Source organism: Natrix helvetica, assembly GCF_964273705.1.
Source record: "Natrix helvetica genome assembly, chromosome: 2".
Taxonomy (NCBI): domain Eukaryota; kingdom Metazoa; phylum Chordata; class Lepidosauria; order Squamata; family Natricidae; genus Natrix; species Natrix helvetica.
This window is the reverse complement of record NC_138552.1, coordinates 10,539,633-10,566,851: the sequence shown is the minus strand read 5'-3', so window position 1 is coordinate 10,566,851 and position 27,219 is coordinate 10,539,633. Positions and strand designations below refer to the sequence as shown.

The 27,219-nt window shown below is 43.9% G+C and overlaps 1 protein-coding gene across 3 annotated transcripts in view; it reads left to right on the top strand.

Moving 5' to 3' along the window:
- DYM (dymeclin) overlaps window positions 1-27,219 on the top strand; it is a 287,865-nt gene that overhangs the window by 61,187 nt on the left and 199,459 nt on the right. For all 3 annotated transcript variants that reach the window (XM_081942534.1, XM_081942535.1, XM_081942536.1), the window contains exons 3-6: window positions 5,234-5,286; window positions 9,202-9,295; window positions 12,018-12,151; window positions 19,885-19,957. In XM_081942534.1, coding sequence (XP_081798660.1) covers window positions 5,234-5,286; window positions 9,202-9,295; window positions 12,018-12,151; window positions 19,885-19,957 — 354 coding nt within the window. The remainder of the gene's footprint in view (window positions 1-5,233; window positions 5,287-9,201; window positions 9,296-12,017; window positions 12,152-19,884; window positions 19,958-27,219) is intronic.

Genomic DNA, 27,219 nt, shown 5'->3' with positions numbered 1-27,219 from the left:
AAGCAACCTACCCAGATTTCTGGCGCATCTTGAGAATTTGGCCAGACAACAGGTCTTGTGTTTTGAAGATTTCCCGTTAGGTTTGACGGACTCTTCAAACTTTATTATTATACTGTATATGTTAACAGTGGGGAGAATCTTATACCGGTAGTCCTCGACGCAAAGCCACATTAAGCCAAACATTTCTTTAATTTTTTTTATTTTAAAAACAAACAAAAATATACATTAAAAATATCATCAGTTGCATACAATACAATACAATAGTAGAGTTGGAAGGGACTTTGGAGGTCTTCTAGTCCAACCCCCTGCCTAGGCAGGAAACTCTACACCGTTTCAGACAGATGGCTATCCAACATCTTCTTAAAGACTTCCAGTGTTGGGGCATTCACAACTTCTGGAGGCAAGCTGTTCCACTGATTAATTGTTCTCACTGTCAGGAAATTTCTCCTCAGTTCTAAGTTGCTTCTCTCCTTGATTAGTTTTCACCCATTGCTTCTTGTTCTACCCTCAGGTGCCTTGGAGAATAGTTTGACTCCCTCTTCTTTGTGGCAACCCCTGAGATATTGGAACAATGCTATCTTGTCTCCCCACATCTATTTAGCATGTTGTTTGGTCACAAACATTTGTGCATCACCGTTTTCAATTGCATATAAAATCAGTAGTTATCAGCTCAATATACATTAGTACATTGATTATCATTGTAAATCATATATTCAATTTACTCTTATAATTTCTTTCTTTTGAATATGTATTCTAAGGATTAAATTCATATATATGCTAACTATCTGTCACATCATTGTAAATCTATTAAAAAGTAACATATCTTAATTGTATCATCTATCTTATTTTAATATTTCTTGCAGTATATATAAAAAGGATTCACCAACATATATTTGCATATCATTACTTTCATTTATATGTAAAATCATAAAATATCTATTAAATGTATATAAATACATCTTTATCATTGTATCTCATATAATCAACTACAATTATTATTTCTTCATTTTAAACAAGATATTATAAATATTCAATTCATATATATATATATATATATCAATATTCCATTACTTTGTTATAAATCTATAGAATCTATATATTCAATTCATATATATACCAATATTCCATTACATTGTTATAAATCTATAAAATCTATATAAAAGCAATATGTCTTTATAATATCTCCTGTCACATTCTATTATTACAATTCAAGATTATGGTAATTGTATCCATTGATAAAACAAGTCCCAAATCTTATAACATTCTTCATCCTCTTGTTCTCTGATTTCAAATGTCAATTTACTCATTTCAGCGCATTCCATTGTTTTTTGAATAGCTTCCTCCTGCGTTGGTATTTTCTCATTTTTCCAATTTTTTGCAAATGCAATTCTGGCTGCCGTTAAAATACTTACGATCAAATATTTCAAGTCTTTATTGTATGTATCTGGTATAATACCCAATAAAAGAGTCTCTGGTTTAAAGTCTATGCGTTTCTGTGTCATTTTTTCCAACCACATGAAGATTTTAGTCCAATACCTTTTAGTTTCTGTGCAAGTCCACCACATGTGGTAGTCTGATCCCGGTGTCTGATACCATTTCCAACATTTTTCCGATTTGTTTTTGGACATTCTTGCTATTCTCGTTGGGGATAGGTGCCACCTGTAAAACATCTTATACAAATTTTCCTTATAAGCTGTTGCCATTGTCCTTTTATAATTTTGGGACCACAATCTCTCCCATTTCTCTAGTTCAATCCCATATCCAACATTTTTCCCCGCAAGCTATCATAGGTAGAGCCAAACATTTCTGTTGCTAAGTGAGACAGGTGAGTTTTGCCCCATTTTATAACTTTTCTTCCCACAGTTGTTAAGTGAATCACTGCAGTTGCAATTAATAACACAGTTGTTAAGTGAATCTGGCTTCCCCCTTGACTTTGCCTGTCAGACGGCTGCAAAAGGTGATCCCATGACATTGCAACCGTCGTAAAACTGAGTCAGTTGCCAAGAGTCTGAATTTTGAAGATGTGACCATGGGGATGCTGCAACAGTCATAAATGTGAAAAATAATCACAAGTCAACTTTTTTTCAGGGGTGTTGCAACATCAAATGGTCACTAAATGAATGCTTGTAAGTCAAGACTTTGTTGTATGGCCAAAGATGGGAGGATGCATTAATCCCCACAATAGAGGAATGGATGGTTAAGGTGATGGAGTTGGCAGAGATGGCAACATTTACTCTTTTAATTAAAGGGAAGAACTTACTTAGTTTTTGTTTCCATTTGGAAACCACTTCTGAATTTTGTACTCAAAACGGGGGTGGGGGGTGGGGGGGAAGGAAATGCTAGTTTTGGATTTTGATGGTTAGAGTGTTTTTCTGGTTATAAAAATGGCTTGAAATATTTAGAAGGGTAAAGCAAATAATTGAAACTGTAATTCTTTTTGTATTCTGCTGCAATGAAAAAAGTCAGAAATCACTACTTTTTTCGTTCTTTTCTATGTCTCTTGTCACCTGTCTCCTTTTTACTTTATTAATTTTTGTTGGTGTATTTTATCTTACAATAAAGTTTATTAAAACTGTTTTTTTTTAAAAAAATAGAATGTATTCCCATACAAAGAAATAAGTGATCTTTCCTCAGAGGTTTGAGTTCTGTTATTAGTAAACTAAGCATGGAGGACATCACATAAAACAAAAGATTGGGCCCTACCATCAGCAAATGATAGGTGGTTACCAGAATTGGCTAAAATTTGGACTCAATTCAATGATAATTGAATTCTTATTATTCTTATATCATTTTATAAATAAATATATTTTATAAATCTTATAATTCTTACTATAATGAGAAGATAATTCTTCTCATCTTTCCTGTTACCTACCTCCTCCTCTACTTATGACTGTAACTTAGCTGCTTCTATCTTTGCGATTTACATTGGTTTATTTAGTTTCCTAGTATGATTTATGTTGATTGCGTATTTAGTGTCCTATGACTATCACTAAGTGTTGTATCTTATGACTATGAGGAATGTATTTTTATGGTGACTATACTCATGATTTATCACATAGCTTTATGCAGCGAAGACAAATTGTTTGCAGAAGTTTGCTATGTGTTTAGATGTTAGTAAAGCATCTTTCTGTTATTTGATACTGTTGTTCTGACCTAGACTTCCCAAGAGCATGAAGCAAACTCCTTGTCCCGACAAAAAAACCCTTTTATTAATTTACTGTGCATTCTGCTTATTCACATCCAGCAAAGTCTTTCAAGGGAGGATTTACAGTCACAGACCTTATCTGGCTTGGAGAGCTGACAGGCCGATATCTGCAAAACTTGGCAAGGAGTCTCGGAGAGTCACGAACCAATTAAGCGAACTAATTGTCTGCTGCAAACTCCACTCCCCTTTCGCTCCTCTTTTATTTCCTCTGGGAGGGACCATTCATTGTCCACCTGTGGCCTTATTCCCAAGTCGACCCCTGTTCTTTAGCTGTTCCCTTCGTCTGGCAACTTTGCGCATGCGCACACTGGAAATAGGCTCTAGCTGTTCTTCTGCCCCACTGATGTCTGATTCTGAAGGCAGCTGGTAACTGGCATACGGCTCTGGCCCCCTCTCTGCCTCAGACGCAGAGCCCTCTTCAGAGCCTTCCCAGACTCCAGGACTGGCCCAGGTTCCTCCCCAACCTCCTCCCTGTCTGAATCTGCTGCCAGCTCCACTGGCTGTTGGTGGGCCACAACAACTGTGTTCTAGGATCCTTTTTTGCATTTTTTTTTGTGGGAAAGTGTTCTTCGTTGCATTCAAGATAGAATCTAAAGCTAACGTTATCCGTTAGCATGTTGCTCTCGTGAAAACCTTTCTGCAGGGAGATACATTTTTTTTTCCCAGATAGAGTAATTTATTGCAAACTTGCAAAATCCTGAAAACAACAAGCAACACCAAAGCAGTGGTTTTTGGTCAAACGAACAATACGTTTAGCCATACTGGTATTTCGGTATTAAATAGCTTTATCGAGCCACAAGGATGACAGCCTTTAAACCAACTCAATAAAACCTTGATGTGCTTGTGGGATGAATCAACTCAATCAGTCAATCTTTTGAACTGTGTTGCAATGGGCCAAACCAGGAAAACACTTCAACAATTACGGTGGTTAAGTTAATGATATCAGCCATTCTTCTGCTGTGGAGTGCTCTATGAGCGGTGGTATTTTCTTGCAGATGTTTCATTACCCAGCTAGGTAACATCATCAGTGCTAGCTGAAGTTACCTAGTTGGATAATGATATGTATGTAAGAAAACAACCAAGCTCAAAAGAGCACACAGTTCTGCCCTGAGCTACAGATGTCCTCCTCTCTTGGTCTTCTGCCTAGTTTGCAATGAGTTTTTCGTTCACTTTAAACATGATCAGAGTGATACTGAATAAATTGCTATTCCTCATATCTAAAATGTGTCCTAATACAGGTAGTCCTCAGCTTACAAAAACATTGGTTAAGTGAGTGTTGCCCCATTTTACGACCTTTCTTGCCACAGCTGTTGAGTGAATCAGTGGAGTTGTTTAAGTTAATGCCATGGTTGTTAAATGAATCTGGCTTCTCACTGACTTGGCCGCATCCTTATGATCCAAATTCAGCTGCTTGGCAACTGACCCAACTCTCTCACTTAGCAACGACACTGAAAAAAAAGTGACTTATGACCATTTTGCACACCTTTGCAGCAGCCCCTTGATTCAAGTGATCAAAGCTCAGATATTTGGCAACTGTTTCATACTTATGACCATTGCCGTGTCCCGAGGTCACGTGATCCCCTTTTGCAACCTTCTGACAAGCAAAATCAACGGAGAAGCCAGATTCACTTAAGAACCACGTTACTAGCTTCTCAGTGGCGGTGATTCACTTAGCAACGGTGGCAGGAAAGGTCGTAAAGTGGGGCAAAACTCACTTAACAAGTGTCTCACTTAACAACAGACATTTTGGGATCAAATGTGGTTGTAGTTGAGGACTACCTGTATTGGATTAGAGAGCTTACGCACCGGAAACAAATTCCTTGTGTGCCTAATCACGCTTGGCCAATAAAGAATTCTATTAGAAGACCTCCAAGGTCCCTTCCAAGACCGTTGTTTGGCTCCTCATTTCAACCTTGAGCTACAACTTTAATCCTTTATCGAAACCTCGCTGTGTCTGACGGGTGATGAATTAGCTCAAACTCAACGGCATCCGCTCTAATAAACATTTTTTTTCTCTTTTGTTTTTAGCTCCGAGTTAAAACTTTTGGACGAAGCTTCTGCGTCCGTCTGCAAGTCTTTAGGTATGGCGCTGCAGTCAGCCGAGCTTTTCTTCCCCTGTTTCAATTTTTCTTCCCCTGCTGTGCATTGACTTTCCTAGCCAATTGCTCTTCTTCTCTACAACATCCCTTTGTATTTGTGATGCATTTAATATCTCCCATCTGTGGCCTGTGCACGAGATTTTTTTTTTAAAAAAGAACCACACTTCGTTTTAAGGGCTCGAAGTTGTCATATTGTACCCGCATGTGCGATTGGAGCCCAACGTTTTCACAAGTTTTTGCTTTACATTGCATGATATCACAGGAAGTTGGCTTGGGTGCAGTTACATTAAGTTCCAGTGGCACAGGTTGTTTTTTTTCTTCTCCCTCTTTAAAAGAAAAAGGATTTTAATGCATTTATTCAGAAGATAGTATGTGTAGGAGGTGAAAGCAGAAATGGAACATGATAATTGCTTGGTAATGGGATGTCAAATGCTTCTTCAAAACGCTGCATGTTGATCCTCTCTGAAATCCCCCCCCCCCCTGAAATTTAAACATGAACAAAACAATTGGCTTTCCAAACTCTGCCAAAGTATATCGATTCAGATCAGCAATTTTTGAGATCTGTGACTTGGTCAAAACTTTATGAAACTGTTTGAAATGTTAGAGTCAGACATGGGAAACAAGAGGGTTACTATCAAGAGCTCCATCTTGAACTTCCTATGGAGATTCTCAGTCATCCAGGTCATGGTTGTCCCAAGGGTGCTTTTTCCCAAGGCAACTGGACTTCCTTTGTTTCTCCTTGAGGACGTTTCACTTCTCATCCCAGCAGCTTCTTCAGTTCAGAACTGTTCAGCTCCGTTCAGAACTGAAGAAGCTTCTCGGATGAGAAGCAGCGAAATGTCCTCAAGGAAAAACAAAGGAAGCCCAGTTGCCTTTAGAAAAAGCACCTTTGGGACATCTTGAGTTTTCCCTTTTCCCCATTTAAAGCATATTGTCTCATCTGTTTGAGATGTGGCGCCTTGAGGCTTCTCTGATGGCTAAACATCTCCTGGTGTGCCCGGCTGAGCATACCAGCTCAGTAAATATGTTGAACAAATTGACAAAGAAAGAGGCACATTCTTCGTTAAATTTGAGTGTAAGACCCTGGTAAGAGGACATAGGCTTGCAAACCTCATGTTTGAACTAGATGTAGGCTGCATCAACAGAGGGATAGAATCAAGATCAGGTGAAGTGTTAATACCACTTTATAATGCCTTGGTAAGGCCACACTTGGAATACTGCATTCAGTTTTGGTCGCCACGATGTAGAAAAGATGTGGAGACTCTAGAAAGAGTGCAGAGAAGAGCAACAAAGACGATTAGGGGACTGGAGACTAAAACATATGAAGAACGGTTGCAGGAACTGGGTATGTTTAGCTTAAGATTCAATTCAATTTTCAATTTATTAGCGCTTATAGACCGCCCCCTCTCCCGAAAGGGACTCGGGGCGGTGTACAGTCCATGTCAAAGAACAAAATTAAAACAATTAAAATTACTAAATGGACAATATATATATACAAATATAAAATAGATGGATAAGAGGAGGATAAAAGATGTGCAGGACTGTATTGCTAATAAATAATTAAAATAAACATACATTAAAATCCCAATACCCAATAAAATTAAGTCTACAGAATAATCCCCTTAAAAACCAGTAAAAATATAAATGCCAGGAGATAGGCGTTGAAATTATGCCAGGCCAGCCAGTCGGAACAGGTGAGTCTTTAGTTTCTGCCGGAAGGAGCGGAAGTCGGTGGTGGTTCTAATGTCGGGGGGGAGGTCATTCCAGAGGGTTGGGCCCATCACAGAGAAGGCCCTACTCCTTGGCGTCGCCCGCTGGCATTGCCTAGCGGATGGCACCAGGAGAAGCCCCTCCCTGTGAGAGCGAATTGGCCGCTGGGATGTATGTGGGAGGACGCGATCCCGCAGGTAACTGGGCCCTATGCCATGGAGCGCTTTAAAGATGGTGGTCAAAACCTTGAAACGCACCCGAAAGACCACAGGCAGCCAGTGCAGCTCGCGCAGGAGCGGTGTTACATGGGAGTACCTGGTACTCCCCATGACTGCCCGCGCGGCTGCGTTCTGGACTAGGTGCAGTCTTCGGGCGCGTCCCAAGGGAAGCCCCATGTAGAGAGCATTACAGTAGTCCAGGCGAGACGTCACCAGTGCATTAGTGACCGTGCGTAGGGCCTCTCGGTCCAGGAGGGGGCGCAATTGGCGCACCAGGCGAACCTGGTGGAACGCCCCCCTTGCCACGGCTGCCACATGGTCATCCATTGACAGCCGGGCATCTAGGAGGACGCCCAAATTGCGCGCCCGTTCCACAGGGGGCAGCTGTTCGCCCCCTATGGCCAGCGCTGGAATCCGCTGACTGAACCGAGGTGCCGGTAGCCACAGCCACTCAGTCTTGGAGGGGTTGAGTTTGAGTCTGTTGTCCCCCATCCATGTCAGGGAAAAAAAATGCCCTGGGTATCTGAGATCAATGGACCGTGGCTGATTCCCTTCCGCATATCTTTTGAGATATTGAGAAAAATAAAAGTCTTCAAAAGTATTCTAATTAATAAACAAACTTTAATAATAAAATAATAAAAGTAAATGAAACAGAAATAACTAATTGGTTACATTTTGATAATGAAAGCTACGTCTGCCAAGCTGGCAGCCGAACAAAGAAGAAGAAAAATTTGGAATGTGTAACGCGTGCGCAATAAATCACTTTCAGATAACATTTTGTTTTATGACCTGCGCAATAAAGCTTTCTTAGTTTAACTCTTGAATGTCAGTTTAGGCAGTTCAGGCCTAGCAAACCTTTTAACATCGTGACAATCCAGACCCCGATGGCTTCCAAACACCGGGACATCACTTCGACAGCCTCACTGGGGTGGTTTGGGGTTGAAACGTACAGCTGAGTATCATCAGCGTACAGATGGTATTCAACCCCGAAACCACGGATGATCTCCCCCAGCGGCTTCACATATGCGTTGAACAGGAGGGGCAAAAGGACCGATCCCTGCGGCACCCCACAAGTGAGTGACCTCAGGGTCAACCTCTGCCCCCCCGTCAACACACATTGCGACCGGTCAGAGAGGTAGGAGCCGAACCACCGTAAAACGGTGCCTCCGACTCCCATCCCCTCCAGCCGGCGCAATAGGATACCATGGTCGATGGTATCAAAAGCCGCTGAGAGATCTAATAGGACCAGGATAGAGGAGCAACCTCTATCTCTGGCCCTCCAGAGATCATCAACCAGCGCGACCAAGGCTGTCTCTGTGCTATGTCCGGGTCGGAAGCCGGACTGGCGTGGGTCTAGATATTCGGATTCGTCAAGGTGTCGTGGAAATTGCTGCGCCACCACATTCTCAACAACCTTCGCTAAAAAAGGAAGGTTGGAGACTGGACGATAATTAGCCAGCTCCATTGGGTCCAGTGAAGGCCTCTTGAGTAAGGGCCTCACCACCGCCTCTTTCAAGGCAGTTGGTAAGGATCCCTCACCCAATGAAGCGTTCACCAGGCCCAGAGAAAGAAGGACTAGGGGAGACATGATAGCAGTCTTCCTATATCTCAGAGGTTGCCCCAAAGAAGAGGGAATCAAGCTATTCTCCAAAGCACCTGAGGGTAGAACAAGAAGCAATGGGTGGAAACTAATCAAGGAGAGAAGCAACTTAGAACTGAGGAGAAACTTCCTGACAGAACAATTAATCAGTGGAACCACTTGCCTCCAGAAGTTGTGATTGCTCCAACACTGGAAGTCTTTAAGATATTGGATATCCAATTGTCTGAAGTGGTGTAGGGTTTCCTGCCTAAGCAGGGGGTTGGACTAGAAGACCTCCAACGTCCCTTCTAACTCTGTTATTCTATTCCATTCTATGTAATCATTGTAGAACCTGAAACATTACCTAACTTTTCCTGCTCTTTTTTCTAGTGGAGAATAATCCTCGGACAGGAAACCTTGCCTCACTGATTAAAGTCTTCCTTTCCAGAACCAAAGAATTAAAAATTTCAGCAGAATGTCAGAAGTAAGTGTTTTTACGTTACTTGCTGATTTTTGTCACTTCAAAACACAAACCCATCCCTGGTTGAAATGCACGTCGTTGCTACCGAGGGTGCTGGCTGATTGCTTCAGGGGCACAGCTAATAGTATTTTATGAAGTCTGAGCTCAGAGTCCTTCTATAATGGTCTCAGCTCTAGTAAACATGTCCATCAAAATGGCTTGGAGGCCATGATAATGTTCCCTACTGTTTTGTGGCAGGCAACACACAAAAACTGTAGCATATCCATTGACTTAGTGGTAACATTTTCTAAAACCAAGATAGGTATTCCCCCAATTCCCCCCTTTTAAAAAATAAATAAATAAAAAGAAAATAAGTCAAATGCTCCATCACCCAAAGGCAGGACAAGAAGCAATGGATGGAAATCAATCAAGGAGAGAAGCAAACTGGAACTTAGGAGAAATTTCCTGACAGTGAGAACAATTAATCATTGGAGTAATCTGCTTCCATAAGTTGGAATTCTGGAGGTTTTTAAGAAGAGATTGGACAAGCATTTGTCTGAAATGGCGTCGGTGTCAAGGGTTCCAAAAAGCATCCTCAAGGAAATGCGTCCGAGGCTAGAGATTCCTCAATGTTCCAATGTATTAGAAGAGCCATGTTGGCCCATCTGGGAAAACCTGAATCTGAGAGCTTCCAGGTTTTTTCCCCACCAGGGTTGAAAGTTCAAAACCCTGACCCCAACACCCACATGTCCATCACCTGGCCCAATCAGTCAGTGTCCCACAGGAAGATTCCTCCCAGCGACGCCACCTCCAGGTGCCTAGGCAAGATGACCTTGACTTTCTGAGAAAGAATGTTGTTTTGACTACACAACTCCCATCCTCCATACAATTCCCCCCTCCCAGTTTCCCACAGTAGAATATGTGGCAGGCTGGAGGCCCACTGTAAAAGATGGCCAAGCTTGACAGTAGGGTTTCCTGCTTGAGCAGAGGATTGGACTAGAAGACCTCCAGGGTCCCATCCAATGCTGTGATTCCAACCTGCTTGATCCTGTCCGTCTGTCTAAATACGACCAGACATACTGTACATAATTCTGCCAGCATCTGTGACTCTTAGCTTTTCCAGAGAAGTAGATGCTAGCCTCTTAAAAACGTACCTGCTTGAGTAATATTGCAATGTCTTCTGCGCGGTGTTAATTATCCTTAATACGCCACGTTGTTAAGGTCATATTGCATCCGGTGACATTACAATTAGAGATGAACTTTTTCTGTTTGACAGTTCCAAAGAAAGGAGGTGATTATTATTATTTTTTCTTTGGTAGATAATGGATTATAGAAAGCGACTTGATAACATTGTACAATATTGTGAAATGATTCCCATGCTTCGTATTTATTATGTCATGGTTATGTAGTTAAATTGGAGGTGGTGACCCTTTGAGAACTATATGAAATGAAATTACATTTTAATCTATGCTGATTAGTGTACATTCAAAGTGACAATGAAGTTATTCTATCCCAGCGATGGCGAACCTTTTTTGGCTCGCGTGCCACAAGTGGGGGGAGCGCAGGGGGGTCGTGTGCAGGCGTACCGCACCCATAATGCAATGCGCGACCCCCCCAGTGCGCATGCGCGCACAACAGGCGCGAACCCCCCCCCCCATTTTTACATGCTTTTTTTGCCCTCCCCAGGCTCCAGAGGCTTTATAGGAGCCTGGGGAGGGCGAAAAGAGCCTCCCACGCCCCCCCGGAGGCCCTCCGGGGGCTTCAGGGACCATCCGGAGGCTTCCCTAAAGCCTTCGGAACGCTTAAAACGACCCTCCGAGCAAACCGGAAGTGACTTCTGGTTTGCTCAGAGGATCGTTTTGAGCGCTCTGAAGGCTTCAGGGACCGTCCGGAGGCTTCCCTGACGCCTTCGGAGCGCTCAAAACGACCCTCCGAGCAAACCAGAAGTCACTTCCGGATTGCTTGGAGGGTCGTTTTAAGCGTTCCGAAGGCTTCAGGGACCGTCCGGAGGCTTCCCTGACGCATTCAGAGCGCTTAAAACGACCCTCCGAGGAAACCGCACGGCGCAGCCACGAGCAAACCAGCAGTAGTGACTTCCGGAACCCACCCAATGATGGATGGATGGATGGATGGATGGATGATTAATAGATGTGTATATGTGTGTGAGAGAGATGTATGTATGTATGTATGTATGTATGTATGTATGGATGGATGGATGGATGGATGGATGGATGGATGGATGGATGGATGGATGGATAGATAGATAGATAGAAAGAATAAATGAGCATTTAATGTCACAAATGTATCATACCAAATACAGATAGTGCTCAAATTACAAACTCAATTGATCCCAACATTTCTGTTGCTAAACGAGAGAGCTATTAAGTGAGTTTTGTCCCATTTTATGACATTTCTTGCCTGTTCTTAATAACATGATTGTAAGCTGAATCTGGTTTCCCCATTGACTTCGCTTGTCGGAGGGTCACAACCTCAGGGCAACTGCAGCCATCATAAAAAGAAGCCAGTTGCTGAGCCTCTGAATTTTGATCACATGACCGGGGATTGCTGCAACGGTCGTAAGTCTGAAAAATGGCCATGTGTCACTTTTTTCCCCGGTGCCGTTGTAATTTTGGATGGTCAGTAAATGAACGGTTGCAAGTCGTGGACTGCCTGCATCTTGAAAGTTATTTTCTTCCTGTAGAGTTTGGTATATCCAGGCTCTTGAAACTCCTGTTTTCTCTTCCAGCCACCTCTTTATCTGGCAGGCTCAGAATGCCCTCTTCATTATCTGCTGCCTGCTGAAAGTGTTGATCTGTCAGATGTCAGAAGAGGAACTGCAGCTTCATTTCACCTATGAGGAAAAAACCCCAGGCGCTTATGGTAAACCTTGAATTTATTCCAACAAAACAAATGGCATCACACCTTGGCCGAAAGGTTTTATGGCTCTGCAGAATGTCTGTTCTTACACTTCCTGGTTGGCCTTTCACAATTCATCATGCAGATATCATTTTATCCTAAAGTAGCTGATAAGCCGGTGTTGCCCGGGTATTTACTGTATTTTTTGGAATGTAAGATGCACCCCCCCCCCCTAAAAGAGCATGGAAATGTTGGTGTGTCTTATACACCGAATACAGACATTTTTGGGGCTCACTAAATCCCGCCCCCCACATCCCATTTTTGCGAAAAACTGAGGCGTTTTTGCCTTCCCTCAGCCCCCAGCAGCACTCTGCAAGCTTCAGCAGGGCTGGGGTAAGGAAAAAGTCCCCCATTTTTGTGAAAAATGGGTGAAAAACTGAGGTTTTTTTGCCTTTCCTCAGCCCCCAGCAGCACTCTGCAAGCTTCAGCAGGGCTGGGGTAAGGCAAAAAGTCCCCCGTTTTTGTGGAAAATGGGTGAAAAACTGAGGTTTTTTTGCCTTTCCTCAGCCCCCAGCAGCACTCTGCAAGCTTCAGCAGGGCTGGGGTAAGGAAAAAATTCCCCGGTTTTTGTGAAAAACGGGTGAAAAACGGAGGCGTTTTTGCCTTACCCCAGCCCTGCTGAAGCCTGCGGAGTGCTGCTGGGGGTTGAGGGAAGGCAAGCACTTTTTTTTTTCTTACTTACCTCTTCGAAATCTTGGTGCGTTTTATACACCGGTGCAGCTTATAGTCTGAAAAATCCAGTATTTATCCCAATCCTGTATTAGACAGGAGTGACTATGTCAAGTAGCAACATAAGTGCAGAATAGGCTGTCCTCCCTCCTTCCATGAACATCGCCGCAATTCCTGAAGAGCCGACGGCAAAAGCACCGTCTCCCTGAGCCCTGGTTTCGGCGACAATTAAATTAGTTAAAAATGTTTTCCCTGTGCCTCCAGAAACGGAATTTCTAGTGTTGGATTTTCCCCCTTAGCAGAGGGAGCCCCGTTGTGGAGTACTGTGAAGCCGTTACCATGGCAACTCCTGTGCTGTACAGTAGAATCCATTTTAAGGCACAACAGGCTGTATCTTAACAGAACTCACATCCCGAAGGCTGTTAGGGGTGTCTTACCCCCACAGTATTTTTTTCCAGAGAGTAAGTCATCTGTGTACCAAGTTTGGTTGAAAATGCTTGAGGTGTTCCAGAGTTACGATGGAACAGACACACACACACAGCCGTTTTGATATATATAGATTGAGTTGTATGCAAATGTTGAGGCATCCCTGGTCAGAATGGATGTTTCAGAGTCCCTTGAGAGACGAATAAATTGAAATGGAACAGAAATTTGGTATTTGCAGCAAAACACTGTTCTGAAAAAACTTGGCTGCCACAAAAACCCCTTAATATCAGTGCCACAAAGAAGAGGGGGCCAACCTATTCTCCAAAGCACCTGAAGGCAGGACAAGAAGCAGCTAAACAAGGAGAGAAGCCACCTAGAGCAAAGGAGAAATTTCCTGACAGTGAGGACAATTAATTAGTGGAACAATTTGATTGCAAAAGTTGTGGGTATTCCAACACGGCAGGTTTCGAAGAAGAGTTTGGACACCTGTTTGTCTGAAATGGTATAGGGCAGAGGTGTCAATCTCTATTTCATTGAGCGCCACATCAGGATTGTGTTTGATCTCGGGGGGGAGGGGAGTGGGCGTGGCCAGGGTGGGCCTGGCCAGCTTGACGTCTCTCATGTTGGAGGTGACTTTCGGTGGCCCGAGCACTCTGCCAGCAAAAACAGGCTCCCAAGCTTCGTTTTCGGCTGTCACGGCCTCCTGCATTACTCTGCTAGTAAAAACGGAGCTCGGAAGTGCTGTTTGTGGCCCTCCAGAGCTCCATTTTCACCGGCGGAGGCACTGCAGGCCGGTCCTTTGCTGTTTCCAGGGTGGAGCAGATTTAAGTACCCCGCGGGCCACATCCGGCCCTCGAGCCTTGAGTTTGACACCCCTGGTGTAGGGCCTTCTGCTTGAGCAGGGGGTTGCATCAGAAGAGGGGACCCCATCTGCAGGCTTCCGCCCACTACCAGGCTTTGAGTCGTTTGGAACCAGACTGTGGAAGTGGCAGGTGTGCAAGTGCATGGCATCCCCACTTGCATGAAGAGTGGGCAAGCGTGTGCACATGTGCTCCATTTGTGTAAGTGGCTTGTTTGTGCATCCCACCGCTCACAAGTGGAACTGTGTGGGAATGTGTGCTGGCCTGCTGATCATTCAGAACGAAAAGGGTGTTGAAATTTCAGCATCTGCCAGAGACACTATGTTTTTAGTCTGAGTCTGTGAACACCTACAATAGTCCTTAGACTTATATACCGCTTCACAGTGCTTTACAACCGTCTCTAAGCGGTTTACAGAGTCAGCCTATTGGCCCCAACAACCTGGCTCCTCATTTGACCCACCTCGGAAGGATGGAAGGCTGAGTCAACCTTGAGCCTGGTGAGATTTGAACTGGCAAAGTGCAGGCAGCCGGCAGGCAGCAGAAGTAGCCTGCAGTACTGCACTCTAACCATTGCACCACCATGGCTCATTATAAATGGCATGCAAGCTTGCAAAGAAATACATTTAACTTTGTACTATATATCAAATATTATGTCAGCTTTTATTAGGGTTCTTTGAAATATATAATTTGACTGGGGTGCCCACATTTCTGCATACAACTGTTATGTACAAAGAATGAAGTATAATTTATCTCCATTATAGCTCAACTCTTGCCGTCCTCACAACAGTAATACAATAATGGCTGAATAGTATCATGTTTCTCCGAAAATAAGACAGGGTCTTATTTTCTTTTGACCCCCCCCCCCAAATAAGTGCTTGGCCTTATTTTCGGGGAGGTCTTATTATTTTTGAGGTGCAGGAGGAGGCGAGCGTGATCACCTCACGGCTGCTGTGTTATAATATTTTCAAGGAGGGCTTATTTTGGGAGGAGGGCTTATTTTTAGCGCATGCGCTCAAAAGCCCAATTGGGCTTATTATCCGGAGAGGTCTTATTTTGGGGGAAACAGGGTAGTAACTCTGAGAGGGATTTTGGAATCCTAATGGACAATTGCTTAAATATGAGCCAGCAGCGTGCAGCAGCTGCCAAAAAAGCCAACACAGTTCTAGGCTGCATTAACATGATAGAATCAAGATCAGGTTAAGTATTATCACTTAATAATGTCTTGGGAAGACCACACTTGAAAAATTGTGTCCAGTTTGGTTGCCAGGATATAGAAAAAGATGTTAAGACTCTAGAAAGAGTGCAGAAAAGAGCAATAAATACGATTAGGAGACGAGGCTAAAACATAGGAAGAACGGTTGCAGGAATTGGGTATGTCTAGTTTAATGAAAGGAGGTGGTGGCTTGGTGGCTAAGACGCTGTGCTTGTCAATCAGAAAGATCGGCAGTTCGAATCCCTAGCACCGCATAATGGAGTGAGCTCCCGTTACTTGTCCCAGTTTCTGCCAACCTAGCAGTTTGAAAGAACGTAAAAATGAAAGTAGAAAAATAGGGACCACCTTTGGTGGGAAGGTAACAGCGTTCTGTGCGCCTTCAGCATTTAATCATGCCAGCCACATGACCACGGAGACGTCTTCAGATAGCGCTGGCTCTTCGGCTTTGAAACGGAGATGAGCACTGTCCCTTAGAATCAGGAACGACTAGCACATATGTGCGAGGGGAACCTTTACCTTTTTAGTTTAATGAAAAGGAGAGCTAGGGGTGACATGATAGCAGTCTTCCATTTTTCTCACAATTCTTGCAGCATCCCCATGGTCACGTGATCAAAATCCAGATGCTTGGCAACTGGTTCATATTTATGACGGTCGCAGTGATCACCCTTTGCGACCTTCTGACAGGCGAAGTCAAGGGGGAAGCCAGATTCACTTAACAACCAGGTTACTTAACTTGCCAACTGCAGTGATTCGCTTAACAACTGTGGCAAGAAAGATCTTAAAATGGAGCAAAGCTCACTTAACCACTGTCTCGCTTAGCCCCATAAATGTTGGCCTCTGTCGTGATCATAAGTCAAGGACTACCTGTAATTGTTTTTCTTTACCCCATCATCTCTTAGTTCCAATCAGGGGACAGGAGAGAGTCACTAAACCCTTCCCCAATTATTAAGAAATATTTATATTATTTTGTTCCAGATCAGTAAAGCCTATAGAGCAGGGGTGTCCAAACTTGGCAACTTTAAGACTTGTGGACTTCAACTCCCAGAATTCCCCAGCTGGGGAATTCTGGGAGTTGAAGTCCACAAGTCTTAAAGTTGCCAAGTTTGGACACCCCTGCTATAGAGATTCTCAGTCATCCAGGCCATGGTTGTCCCAAAAGTGCTTTTTCAAGAGACTTTCTTCTTTTTCTTTGAAGACCTTTCGCTTCTCATCCCAGAAGCTTTTTCAGCTCTTCCATTCCCCACCCTCCAGTCAGAGCTGAAGAAGCTTCTTGCAGGAGAAGCAAAACGTCTTCAAAGAAAAACCAGAAAATCCAGTTGCTTCTTGAAAAAAAAAAAAAAAAGCACCTTTGGGACAAATGCTTTAAAGAATTGTTCCTGTTATTCAAAGCAGCAAAACATCCAGTGCTAAGTTTGTTGAAGTAAAGTGCCAATTATTATTTCTCTCCCCCCCACCCCCCCACCCCCCCCCCCGTTTAACAAACAAAACTTTGAAAAGTAAAAGAAGGTGCTTGTGTGTGGTCTATTGGTTTGGAGCAGGATCCAGAAGCCAGGAAATTGGAATTCCTCTTCAGTGTGATCTCTGCTGCACTCTGATCTTCTGCCAGTTGATTGTTTCCTGTTTTAGTTTACCCTTCTATAAAATTGGAATAATTTCCTCTATTCGGGACGAATGGCGAAGCTCGGAAAATGATGGCGTATAACCTTCCATTTGTGCTGGGACATAATCCTGTAAACTCCCTTGCACTGAAAAGCTTCCCGAAAAGTTTGTAAACATTTGCAGGTACAAAGGAAGCCGAGATGATTCCCGAGAAGCCAAAATGTAAAAGGGGGGGGGGGGAACCAGGATCTGGTTGCTTTGGGATGCAGTGAAGCAGACAAATGAAAGCAATTGGGTTTTTAGGCTTTAGCTTAATGACTGGGTTGGAGAGAAAGGCATTTTCCAGGCCTTATTTGGTCAGCTGCGCAATGCCGATAATTCTGTGCGGAAGGGCTAAGCTGAAAGAATTGCTAATTGCATCTCAGTCGGCCAACAGTTGGTCGTCTTTAACTTTCTGATGCTTCGGCCTTGCTTGACCGAAGGAAACCTAGAACTTAATTTATTTCTGAACGGCAGTCATTTTTTTCAGCAGATGCGTATATTTTCATTTTCTTCATTTTCATTCATCTTACAAAAAGTTAACCTATTTATACTGTAGTTTGTGATGAGCAGAGTAATAGCATAACAGAGTTGGAAGGGACCTTGGAAGTCATCTAGTCCAACCCCCTTGCTTAAGCAGAAGGTCCTATACCATTCCAGACAAACGGCTAGGACAGTCTCTTCTAAAAGAGATGGAGTGATGGAGAACACAGAACTTCTGAAGGCAAGCTATTCCACTGGTTGTTTTCTGTATTTGGTATACTGCACGGGTCAGAAAGAGGGCTGTGAAAATATTTACAGACCCCTCACATCCTGGACATAAATTGTTTCAACTTCTACCCTCAAAATGACCCTATAGGGCACTGCACACCAGAACAACACGACACAAAGACAGTTTGTTCCCCAAATGCCATCACTCTGCTAAACAACTAATTCCCACCACACTGTCAAACTATTTACTAAGACTGTATTACTATTACTCTCCTTATCCTTCCTATTGCCTACCTCCTTTTCTTCTTATGATTATAACTTTGTTGTTTGTATCTTTATGATTTATGTTGTTTTATTTAGTTTCCTAGTATGAGTTTGATTGATTATTCAGTATCCTATGACTATCACTAAGTTTTGAATCTTATGATTTATGAGGAATGTATTGATGATTTATCACTTATATCTTTTATGTACACTGAGAGCTTATGCACCAAGGACAAATTCCTTGTGGGTCCAATCACACTTGGCCAATAAAGAATTATATTCTATTTTCAGTGTTAGGAATTTCTCCTTGGTTCCAGGTTGCTTCTCACCTTGATTGGTTTCTATTCAATGCTTCTTGTCTTACCTTCCGGTGCTTTGGAAAATAGTTTGACCCTTCCCCCCTTCTTTCTGGCAGCCCCTCAAATATTCGAAGACTAATATTATGTCATCCTTGGTCCTTCTTTTCACTAAATTAGCCTTCCCCATCCCTGCAACCGTTCTTCACATGTTTTAGTCTTCAAGCCCTTAATCACTTTGGTTGCTACCCTCTGCACTCTTTCCAGAGTCTCAACGTTTTTTTTTATAACGTGGTGACCAAAACTGGATGCAGTATTCCAGGTATGATCTTACTAAGGTTTTTATAAAGTGTCACAAATATTTCACGTGATCTTGATTCTATCCCTCTGTTGCACTGCATTGGCTTCTATGGCTGTAGCCGCACACTAGCTCATGTTTAAGTGATCTCCCACTAGGACTCCAGGATCCCTCTCACAGTTACAGCTTTTGAGCCAGGTTTCACCTAATCGGGACCTGTACATTTGGTTTTTCTTGCCTAAGTGTAAAGCCATACTTTTCTCTACCTTGAATTCCATTTTCTTGGATAAGATCTAGTGTTCAAGTCTGTCAAGATCCATGTAGATCTTGAGCCTATCATCTGGAGCTGTTGTGGCCCAGCAGGATCCGGTTGAGCTGCTGATGGACTCGGATAGCGAGGGATCATTTGAGTCTGCCCTGGACGATGTGGAGGACCCTGTGCAGGGTTCAGATTCAGAGCAGGGACCAGAGGGGCTGGTTGGCCACCAGGAGGCGCCTGAGGCATGGAGCAGTGGGGAGGATCAAAGGCAGTTTGTCCCTGATGCTAGAGTAAGAAGGGCTGAGAAACGGAAGCAGCAATTACATAGGCAGGCTCATAGAAGATAATTCAGCTCAGGTGGTTGTGGATTGGCGCCTCCCAAAAGAGCTTATAGGTGAGGCGTTGGGAGGGGACATTTGCAGGAAACAACCATTTGAAATTAGCAGTGAAGAAAGTCCATGTCTTAGAGCTGTGTTTAATTCGTTGGGAATATCTGGTTTGTTTTTCTTGTACGTGAGTTATCTGGGCCCTCAGCCAAAGGGTTTGTTATCTTGCAATTAAACTGGCAAACAGCCAAGCCTGTGTTCTGGCTTGTTCACAGGTGTGGAGAGAGGGGGGTCAGAACAGGAGCACCAGAAAACAGCCCAAAAAACAGTTTTTCGTGCCGTTTTCTGGGTCATTTTTAGGTTGTTTTTATCCTGAAAAACAGCCTGAAAGTGGCCTGAAAACAGACATGGACATACTGGCCAACTGGTCTTTGGATTTCCAGCGCTTCAGCGCATGCATGCATGTTCTGATTTGGGCACTCGGTACCGAAAAGGTACCAAGTACCTCACCGTCTTAGCCTGTATTTCAACCCGCTGTTTTCGAGCCATTTTTAAAAATACACTGTTTTCAATCAATCAGTTTGTTACAGTCTTAGACCAGGGACAATACACTGTTTTTTTAAAAAAGGGCTGGTGAAGTTTAAACTTTTGATAATTGGAAATTTGGATAGAATTTGGAAGCAAGATTACTGTACTAATGATGACATCTCCAGTAAAATTTCCTTATTTTCTTTTAGGATCTGAATATGAAGATCTTATGGAAGAATTATTCTGCTGCCTCATTCAACTGATTGTGGAGATTCCTCTTTTGTAAGTAGATTTCATGTGTTCGGTTTCCATTTGGGTTCCCTCCAGATGCATTGTTTGTGATTAAAGGTAAAGGTTCTCCTCGCAGATACGTGTTAGTTGTTCCCGACTCTAGGGGGCGGTGTTCATCTCCATTTCAAAGCTGAAGACCCAACGCTGTCCGAAGACGTCTCCACGGTCATGTGGTTGGCATGACTAAATGGCAAAGGCGCACAGAACGCTGTTACCTTCCCACCAAAGGTGGTTCCTATTTTTCTACTTGCATTTTTACATGCTTTCGAACTTCTAGGTTGGCAGAAGCTGGGACAAGTAATGGGAGCTCACTCCGTTACGTGGCGCTAGGGATTCGAACTGCCGACCTTTCTGATTGGCGAACTCAGCGTCTTAGCCACTGAGTCACCCTGTCCCTGCATTGTGATTACAATACCAATAATCCCCAGGCCTCATGGTCATATTAAAAAGGGAAGATCCCCACGTACTACCTTGACCTCCTGAAGAAAAAGCAGGACATAAAGCTAACAACAAAAAAACTGGCCCTGCTAATTGGAAATTCAGATATCTATTTTACATAATATTGATTACAGGCTACGCAGGGTAACTCCTTTTTAATAAAAAAATACTAATTCTTCTAGAATCCCATAGTTACATTTGAGTCCATCTTATAATAATCAGATTTGTAATAAGTCAAAAAACACGGAACAAATTTTATTTCTGTTGGATCCACTAAATGTAAAGTCAGGAGCTGTTTCTGGATGTTTAGGTTAAGTTCAAAATGGTATTTGCAAAAGATAATAAGAAAGAGGAGGTTGGGGGATGAGATTTTTTTAAAAACATGCCCCATCTGATAACAATCAGATGAATTGAATTGTTCTTGAGTGCAAAATCATGGGAAATTGTAAATGTTGTTTGTGTGTGTCTTAGGATTAGCACAATCATTATTTTTACTATATTGCCCTGGAGAAAAGCTGACGTACACAGAAATCTTAGCAGGATTTTGCCCATGGCAGCCTTAGAACTTACTTTCTCTTCTTTCTCAGGATAAATTTCCTTATAAATTCAGAGACTTTTCTTAACTTACAGTAAATTAGCCCGATAGCTACCTTTGATTTTTGGTGCCTCGTCTTTATATAGCTGCAGAATGTTCTACCAAAGTGAACTTAAAGGTGCTTTTTTCAAAAGACAGCTGGACTGGGGGTTTGGGGTTTTTTTTTGAGAAAGAAGAAGTTTGCTTCTCATCCGAGAAGTTTCATCAGTGAAGCGAAACATTTTCTTTTTCCTAAAAAACAAAACAAAACCCAGTTGCCTTTTGAAAAAAAGCACCTTTGAGACAACTATGACCTGAACGACTGAGAATCTCCAAAGACATTTACCAAAATAGACAGAACTTACAATGCAACCAGAATAGAGCTGAAAGGGACCTTGGAGGCCTTCTAGTCCAACCCTCTGCTCAAGCAAGAGACTCTGTACAATTTGAGACAAGTATCCATCCAGTCTCACCTTAAAAACTTCCAGTGATGAAGTACCCACAACATTTGAAGGCAACTTCTGTTCCCTTGGTTAATTGTTCTCACTGTTAGGAAGTTTCTCCTTAATTCCAGGTTGCATCTCTCCTTGATTAATTTCCATACCTTGCTTCTTGTTTTACCCTCAGGTGCTTTGGAGAATAGGTTGACCCCCTCTTCTTTGTGGCAGCCCCTCAAAACTTGTTTTGAGGTTCTTATTTTTCTGAGTTAGCCTTAAGATTTCAGATTACTCTCTTACAGCTTTTTAATATTTTGTACTATTGATTGAAGGGACGTGGTGGCTCAGTGGCTAAGACGCTGAGCTTGTTGATTAGAAAGGTTGGCAGTTCGGCAGTTCGAATCCCTAGCGCCGCGTAATGGAGTGAGCTCCCGTTACTTGTCCCAGCTTCTGCCAACCTAGCTGTTTGAAAGCACGAAAAAGTAGAAGCAAGTAGAAAAATAGAAACCACCTTTGGTAGGATGGGAACAGCGTTCCGTGCGCCTTCGGCGTTTAGTCATGCCGGCCTCATGACCACAGAGACGTCTCCGGACAGCGCTGTCTCTTCGGCTTTGAAATGGAGATAAGCACCGCCCCCTATAGTCGGGAACGACTAGCACATAGGTGCGAGGGGAACCTTCACCTTTTGCTGTTGATTGTCCATTCCCTCGGATGCCGTACAAGCATTTAGTGTTTTGATAAAGGCACAGTTGGATTCTTTGTTGGTTTTTTGGGGGAAGTGCTGTGCTCTTGAAACCTAATTTTGTCGCCAGTTCATTAACAGGGGGGCAGTTGCTGTTTAATGAATTTGTGATGAGACTTAGAGAAGCCTTTCTGATAATGCAAAGAGCCATTGTCCATGCTTCCTGTGAGAGTGATCATTTCTGTTTGTGGAAGATTAGGAAAAAAAGCTGGAGGTGAAAGAATATAAAAATATTAATAAATGTTGGCAGCATGAGGGAAGAGGCAGTTGAGTGTTAATCACACACACAACATCGTCCGCAACTAGAGTCCACTCCTGTAAAATCAGTAGCCAGGATCCAGAATTCTATAAAATTGGTTTCAGAAGCCTGTGTTTAAATGTTTCTTGACCAGAAGTGACTTTGACTGTCAAAAAATAGAAGCTCCATTGCAGAACAATATATTCTAGAAACAGATACTACGAGGCAGTCGTTTTCTGCCCTAAACACCAAGCCTTGTGCATGTCTTCCTTAAATACACATATCACAAACTTGATTTCATTGGTGGCCACATCAGGGTTGTGTTTGAGCTCGGGGAGCTGTGGCCAGGGTGCATGCGGCCTCCCCGGGCTCCGTTTACGCTGGCAGAGGGCTGCAGGAGACAGTTGTGGCCAAAAGAGCTCAGTTTCCGCTGGTAGAGACACCGTGAAGTGGTCCTTTGCTGTTTCCAGGGCGGCCCCGCGTGCCACCCCATCAGTGGTGGGTTTCAAATTTTTTTAGAACCTCTTCTGTAGGTGTGGCCTGCTTTGTGGGAGTGGCTTGCTGGTCATGTGACTGGGTGGGAGTGGCTTGCCAGCCATGTGACTGAGTGGGAGTGGCTTGGCAGTCATGTGACTGGGTGGGCCTGGCCAACTTGTAAAATGTGGTGAAACTCACTTAACAATGCTCTTGCTTAGCAACCAAAATGTTGGCTCAGAAACTCTGGCATATGAAGCACGCAAGTCTTAAAGCTGTCAAGTTACAAGACCTTTGCACCCCTAACCCTTTAGGAAAAAAAAACCCCCAGGGTTGTTCAAACTTGACAGCTTTAAGACTTGTGGACTTCAACTCCCAGAATTCCTCCTCCAGTCATGTTGGCTCAGGAACTCTGGCATTGAAGTGTGCGAGTCTTAAAGCCGTCAAGTTACAAGACCCTTGCACCCCTAACCCTTTAGGAAAAAAAACCCCAGGGGTGTTTGACAGCTTTAAGACTTTAAGGCTTAGATAGGACTCTTAGAGGTGGGTGGGGCGATTGGTAAGCCAGCCAATCAGTGAGCAGTGGGCAGGGCAAGCGTGGTGCGGATGGGTGGGGTGAGGGAGCTGGAACCGGTTCTAAACGGCACGGGAGATTTGTGGAACCTCTTCTGCACCCTATAGGCCGGATTCGGCCCGTGGACATTGAGTTTTACACCCCTGCATTAAGCCATTGGCTTGCTTGTTAATCAACCCTCTTACCCATGGAGAAGAATATTTGTAGCTCAGGGTTGAAAAGAGGAGTCCTTGATGCTCTGTTCTCTTGCAGACATCATCACCCAAACTAGGTAACATCGCCAAATATTAGACCAGGACTGTCAAACCCGTGGCCCATGGGCTGGATGCGTCACATGCTGCCCAGGCCCACAACTGGTTTAGCAAAGGGGGGAAAAGTCACAATACGTCCCGTGGCGATGTGAGTTTGACACCCCTTTACTAGACTGACTAGCACTGATGATGTTACTTAGTTTGGGTGAGGGAACATCTGCAAGAAAACAACCCAGCTGAGGGAGCACCAAGGACTCCTCAATCCTCCTGTGTGAGCAGGGGGTTGGACTAGATGGCCTCCAAGGTTCCTTCCAACTCTGTTACTGTTCATTGTTTAACCCTGTCTCTTGCATGTAGACAAAATAATCACAGCTTGCTTAGCTAATTCCTGAGGCTTCCCCCCCCCCTTTCTATGGTAGCTACTCGTGCCATATATCTCGATGGGTTTGTGAAGAGCTTTGAGCAGCATGCAAAACCAAACTATGCGTATGTCCCCACTGTGTGTTTCACATCATGCTAAGCTACAGTTAATAGACACTTGAGCCAATCGCTAGCTAGGATTTATTGCACTAAAGCAAATCATTGTTTATGTTAAGTGAAAAAGCAGGCGAGGCAGATTAGGGTTTCCTGCTGGGTTCATGTGGCAAATGAAACCAACAGGAAATTGTCCTTTCTGTTTCTCATGTAGGGATGGGCTCTGCCTCAAAGCTGAAAGTGAATTTTGATCCCTCATTAAATTCATGCCAGCCAAAGTTGCCTCTCGGATTGCCGTTTGCTGGTCCAAATGAGCACTTTTCTCTAATTAAAATTCCCAAAAAGGGATTCTTTTTTTCCTCCCAGCCTGAGACTAAAACTGGACAGTGCCCAGGAATTCATCTAAGACCGTGATGGCGAACCTATGGCACACGTGCCACAGGTGGCACGCGGAGCCATTTGTCAGGGCATGCGAGGCATGCGCGCCCTGGCCAGCTGACTTCGGCCTTCTTTTGAGGCCATTTTTTGCCCTCCGGAGGCTTCCCTGAAACCACTGGAGCGCGAAAAACCAGCCCTATGGGCAAACAGGAAATTCAGGAACAGACTTCCAGTTTGCTCGTAGGGTCGGTTTTAGCCCTCCGGAGCCTTCAGGAGCCTCTCTGTAGCCTGAAGGCCCCTGAAGGCTCCCGAGGGCTAAAACTGGCCCTTCGAGCAAATTGGAAGTCTGTTCCTGAATTTCCGGTTTTCCCGCAGGGCCTTTTTTTTGCACTCCGGAGGCTTCAGGGAAGCATAGCATTATGGGTGTGACCCCCCTCCCACACACACACTTTTGGCACGCGAGCCGAAAAAGGTTCACCATCACTGAACTAAGATATAGAATAATTAAATGAGAAAATTTGGGAAACTACGAGAAATGCATTATGCGTGTTCTGGATTGTGCCGAAGAATGTCATATATTACATTTGAAGTTGAAGTAAAAGCGATGATGTTTTGTTATTTCACATATTTATTTAATATCTGAAGTATATTATAGTATATCATTGACAGTTCATACAAGGAGAATCCTTAAAACGTCAGAGATTATAGTACAGCGATGGTGAACCTTTTTTGGCATGCGTGACATAAGTGGGGGGAGCACAGGGGGGCCATGTGCGGGCGTGCCGCACCCATAATGCAATGCGCGACCTCCCAGTGTGCATGCGTGCACTACAAGCGCTCCCCTCCCCATTTTTACATGCTTTTTTCGCCCTCCCCAGGCTCCAGAGGCTTTATAGGAGCCTGGGGAGGGTGAAAACAGCCTCCCCCCCCTGGACGCCCTCCAGAGGCATCAGGGAAGCCTCTGGACAGTCCCTGAAGCCTTTGGAGCGCTCCGAAGGCGTCAGGGAAGCTCATGAAGCCTCCGGAGGGCCTCCGGGTGGGTGGGTGGAGGAGGCTCTTTTCGCCCTCCCCAGGCTCCTATAAAGCCTCTGGAGCCTGGGGAGGGCGAAAAATGACTTTTAAAAAGGGTGAACTTAGCTGGCCAGCCGCACATGCGCTCTGGCCAGCTGACAGGGCAGCGCAGCACGTGCCCTGACAAATGGCTTCACGTGCCACCTGTGGCACGCATGCCACAGGTTTGCCATCACTGCTATAGTAGCGTTTATTTGACTTTTTAAATCTTTTTTTAACAGTTTGTTTATGCATTTTCTGTTTACATACATACAAGTGCTTTGTGAACAGTGTATTGCCTGGATCAATTAGAGATTTTCAAAAATAGACTGAACAACCGTTTGAGATGGTATAAGGTCTCCTGCTTTGAACGGGGGGGGGGGGGGTGTAGACTAGAAGACCTTCAAGATCCCTTCCAGCCTTATGATTCTATATTCTATTTACAGTCCCTTATTTGTTGAAATCCCTGGAGAATAGAACTCCCAGCTTTTTCAAGATTTTTAGCAGAACTAAATTAAAGAGCATGAATAGATATCTCTCTCTCTGAGAAAATAAACAGCTAATTTTAAAAAACCAGCTTGAACCTTTGGAAATCTATACCATAAATGCAAAATTGCTTTAGCACAAGTTTCCCTTAATTTTAAATGTTCTTCCATCCCTTGGAAAGCGAGGGGATTAGAAGCTTCCTATTGGAATGAGTAGCAAACCATCGTTTGTTGCTGTATCTAAATTCAACAGATGGTGTTTACCACATGGCACTATGCTACCCATTAAGATGTAGCTGCAAGCTGTATTTTTTTCATTGACCCAAACAAGGAAATTTCTGATTTCCTCACTTGTTTAAAAAACAAAGAGGACGATAGAAACATGCAAGTCAAATTCGCTCTCGCTCCTAAAGACCAAGCTATAGTTCCGTGATGGTGAACCTATGGCACGCAGAGCCCTGTCTGCGGGCATGCCAGCCGTCGCTCCAGCCCAGCTACACCATGCAAGCGCATGCACCTCCCGCCGCCCAGCTGGTCTTCGGGTCTCTGCTGCACATGTGGGGGACGTGTGCGCACATGCACGGGGATGAGGTGCATGCATGGGAGGGCACTCGCATTGCATTTTGGGGGCTTGCGCGGCGCCTCCACACCCTGTTTTGGGCCTGGAAGGTGGGTTCCTACCTATTTGGTGCGGTTCGGCCGAATAGGTAGTAACTCCCGCGAACACATGGATCTACCGGTTCTATCCTCGGCGGCGCCATCTTGATTTTCTATTCTGCACATGCGCAGAACAATCTTCATGGAAAAAATGTAATTTTTATTGCTTTTTAAATGTTGTATACATGTGCAGATCATTTTAAGTGTAAATCAGTGGTGGGATTCAAATAATTTAACAGCTGGTTCTCTGCCCTAATGACCAGCTGGGTAGGCAGGGCTTGGTGGTCATGTGACTGGGTGGGTATGGCCAACTCAACATCTCTCATGTCGATGAGCGCTTCGCCTTAGCTGTTACAATGTAGCAAGGGTTAACCAGAGAGGCAGTTTCTGTAAGCAGGGCAATAAAGATGAGGCTAGAAACAGCACCAGAATGTTTCCTTCCTGCCTCCCTTACAGGATTAGCCCTGGAAAGTGGAAAAAA